The sequence below is a fragment of the Phaseolus vulgaris genome, chromosome 3 (genome assembly GCF_000499845.2).
Source record: "Phaseolus vulgaris cultivar G19833 chromosome 3, P. vulgaris v2.0, whole genome shotgun sequence".
Lineage (NCBI taxonomy): Eukaryota > Viridiplantae > Streptophyta > Magnoliopsida > Fabales > Fabaceae > Phaseolus > Phaseolus vulgaris.
Genome location: NC_023757.2, coordinates 31,289,431 through 31,293,341, shown reverse-complemented (window position 1 = coordinate 31,293,341; position 3,911 = coordinate 31,289,431). Strand labels below are relative to the sequence as shown.

Sequence of the window (3,911 nt, the reverse complement as noted above, 5' to 3'; positions counted from 1 at the left end):
GATACCAAAAAAAATTGATTATTGTTGTTTCAAAATATAATTATTAATAATATTTATAATCTTCTATTATATTAAAATCATAATAAATAAATTAAATTATTTTAAAATTTATCCTGTTACATCAATTAAATAATTTACAATTTATATTAATTTTTTCTACCTATTCAAACACTTAATTTATATGAGAAGTAAAAAATATTTTTAATTTTTTTTCCTTCAAGATTAATACGGAAAACTAAACCTAGATTAAAAAAGATTTTAAATCAAATAGATAATTTGAAGAAACATATTTAAACTAAACCAATCAAAACATTGTTTAATCATTGTAGATAACATTAAAAGCGCCTGAATTTTAAGACTTTGAAGTGACCTGCAAAAATGACTGTGACAGGCATATATATCTGTATTTGTTATTTATTTGATTAAATATTAAATATTAAAAAAATCCATATAATAGAATAGAGGTGAAAAGTAGCACTAAAAACTCGTTTTTCTTATGAAGGAAGGGCATGAGAAAATGGTGCAGTTGGAGCAGTGTGGGACCACCACATCAAATGGAATCAATTGGAGCCTCTTCTTCTTCTTGCGCTGTTCCCAATAACAACAATTAGCATCCTCCTTTTAACAGACACCCTCACTTCCTCCTAAACCATACATTACAACGCATCACAAGTTGCTTTTTTCAACCATGGCTGGTGTGAACCCCGTGGGAGCAGAAGGGTGGAAGCTTTATCCTACTTCTGCTATGGAGATTGCCCTTGATAGTGTTGATGGAAGGAGTGAGAACATGGAGGTCCGCAACACATTAACTGATGATGGCTCCACGCATTTCTCTGCTACCAGGTGTGTCCTCTCTTAACTAAAACATGTTTGTTCTTCTTTTTCCATGTATATTATTATATTACCACACACACAACCTCATGCTTTCCTTATTTGGTAGTTGATTTCTTGTGTTTTCTTTTTACCCCACGGTCTCCATGTGCATCAGTCACCCTACTGGGGGACACCTTGTTTGGTTCATGGTTTCAAATTTCTGTGGATGCTGAACTTGGTGTGAGTGAGATCAAGACCTGTGTATTATGGGGATTTAGATCATGAAAAGAACACATCATATCTCAAAATGGATTTTGGACTAATTTGGACGAACCTTTTAATAAGTATTTATCTAAGAAAATAATAGGTAAAAAAATGAATATTTTTTGTAAATTAAAATTAATTTACGTATCTCACACTCCTTGGAAAATTTAGAAAAAGTACTTTTCAATAAATAAATAAATATATCTATAGAGTGATTTTAACATTAGGTAGATGGATTTTTCCTTCTTATTTTCTTTTTGTTCAAGTACTTGTTTAAAGGTAAAGTATATGATTAGGCCAGGAGTTATAGATTAGACTTGGTTAACACAATTTTCTGAACTTACAGAACCATAGTTAGAATTATGCCAATTTTGAACCTAAAAAATCCATTAGCTTATGAGATTGAAATGAGTCCAAAAAAGAATCAGAATTTGGGGATATACTATGGTGTGCTTGTTGGTCTTCAGTGAGTACCTCAGGTTTTCTTTATTTATGTAAAAAAAGAAGCTTCTGTGCATTTGTTCACCTGGATAAAGGGTAGAGATAAGCCTCCTTCAGAGGGAATTACATGCAAAAATTTTCTGGGTTTTGAACCTTTGATTTTTTCACTTCTTATTTAATTAACCTTCCCAAGTCTAATATCTTCATATATTTTGGTCTCACATCAAAACAAACTATTTATACAAAGTTGTTGAGACTTCAAGTCTCACATCACAAACAAACTACTTATACAAAGTTGTTGAGACTTCGCAATCATTTCTTGAATACAGTGTTTAGAAAAATATAGGAAAGCTATGAAATGTAAAGCATATATAATTCTTGAAAATCGTGCTGCATAGTACAACACAGTCTCTATCATGTCAAACTTATGGATAATTTTTATACTATGTGCTTCCACCCTTCCCTCTCAGGCCTGTGGCAGTGCCATCATCTGGACAGATTAAAGCGATTCCTAGTCCAACCACGTTTAGCATCCTCTATAAGGGGAATATGTGTATTTACGAAGGAATTCCCGCAGAAAAGGTAAGTCCTTGTGAAAGATGATGCGATAAATTAAATTAGAACAAATAGCCATTTTGGTCCTTGAAAGGTTATAGTGTTTTTGTATTAATCTTTGAAACTACAAAAAAGTTTAATTAAGTAGCTGAAAATGTAATTCATTACAAAATTTAAAAAAGTGTAGCTTAGATTTTGTAAAGTTTCTTTATTTTTAAGAACTAGTGTGACAACGTTTTACATTTTCAATTACCAAAATAACTTCTCCTCTCTTAATATTGCAAAAGTTGTGTATATGATGGAATGCCTGTTATGATTTTGGCACAACTCATATTTATTCACTAACAGGTGCGTGAAATAATGTTGATTGCTTCTGTCTCTGCTAAGTCTGCTGAAATGAAGAGTGGGGTCCCTTGGGCTTCACACATTTCCAAAAGTCCTTCTCTACTGGGAAACTCTACTAATTGTGCAAAGAAGAGTTCCATTCTAAGGCTGCAAGAGGGTAACTCTCTTGTTATTACTCTACTAGATTTAGATGATTGATTATCAAACAAATTTCCTGTGTGGCATTCTGTGTTCACTTTTCAGGAAATCTCTTGTATGTTAATCCACTAATAGTATAAGTCTTTTGTGGCCTTTGTTTGATGCCCCTCTTCAGAATTTCCATTATCACGCAGACAATCACTTCAAAGGTTTCTCGAGAAGCGAAGTAACAGGTACTGGCAACGTGTCATTGTTTAGTGCTGTCTCTTATCAGTTTTGAATTTTCAATTTTGTATATTATGAAACACACTCCCTTTAACACATTATTTATTATATTTGTCAAAAATTTATTGAAAGTAAAAATCATGTATAGAATTCATATATTCAGGAGTCAGACTAACATAACTATATGATTTTCAACAAATTTCAACCAATAATGGAATGTCTGTGAGAAAGAGTGTTAACATTTTTCATGATATTACATATGCTGGTTCTGGTATTGACTTTGTTTTTGTTTCTTCAATAAAGATTGGCTAACAAAGCCCCTTACGCCTCAACGAAAAACATGGCTCACAACATAGAGAACAACTTCTGCTCTGACATGTCACATTTTGGTTCCTTGGACTGTCAGAAGAGCAATTTCAGCCCAGTTTTGTCGCCTCTTTAAGGCAACTGGTGTTGGTTCTGCTCTATGCAGGTAGAAACAAAGAAACTAATGTAACTATGTTACTTTCTCGAGACCATATTCTATGCCTGATTAATGAACTTGAACGTGTGAAGTATGACTTGAAAAGTTGGATCAGTTTGGTTGATAATGCGTAGAAAATATTCATTATGCAAAGAAAACCTGCATTTTAAATGTTACTGGTGGACCTTATAATGTGTGTGGACAATTGATTATTGGCTGTGTTGTAACATCGTATGTAGCTTGCTTTGTATTTTTTGCTGTTCTACCTTGTGCAATTTTATTTTATCTTTTCAAGAAAACGAAAACAAGCTATCAGTTTTCATGTGGATCTTGATTATAGATGTATAATTTTAGTATTTACATGGTTATTTTCAAAAAGAAAATAGAAGAGAAAAAACCAGCATGTTTCAATAAGATAACTAAAACACTTATTTTATTAATAAAGCACTCATATTATCTTGCCTTAGACAAGTTTCATGTTTGAGTTTTAACCTCTGAATGTTTTTCTTTTTAGTTTGAAGACTTTCTATATCTTAGAGGCACCATGCACTCTTTCAAAAATTTCGTCTACCAAACAAATACATAAAACTTGTAACTTTTTAAATGATGCATGAATCTTCATTCGATCCTCTAAATCATATTTAAAGTTCTAATGAGACGTGTTCTG

At 32.1% G+C, this 3,911-nt stretch overlaps 1 protein-coding gene across 1 annotated transcript; it reads left to right on the top strand.

The window, feature by feature from the left end:
- Positions 1-487: 487 nt before the first annotated feature.
- On the top strand, positions 488-3,494 carry LOC137807118 (protein TIFY 3-like). Its single transcript, XM_068607578.1, has 5 exons — positions 488-843; positions 1,989-2,100; positions 2,422-2,575; positions 2,732-2,789; positions 3,085-3,494. Exons 1-5 carry the CDS (start codon positions 689-691, stop codon positions 3,221-3,223), a joined length of 618 nt encoding a protein of 205 aa, XP_068463679.1. The 5' UTR covers positions 488-688; the 3' UTR covers positions 3,224-3,494.
- Positions 3,495-3,911: the final 417 nt, after the last annotated feature.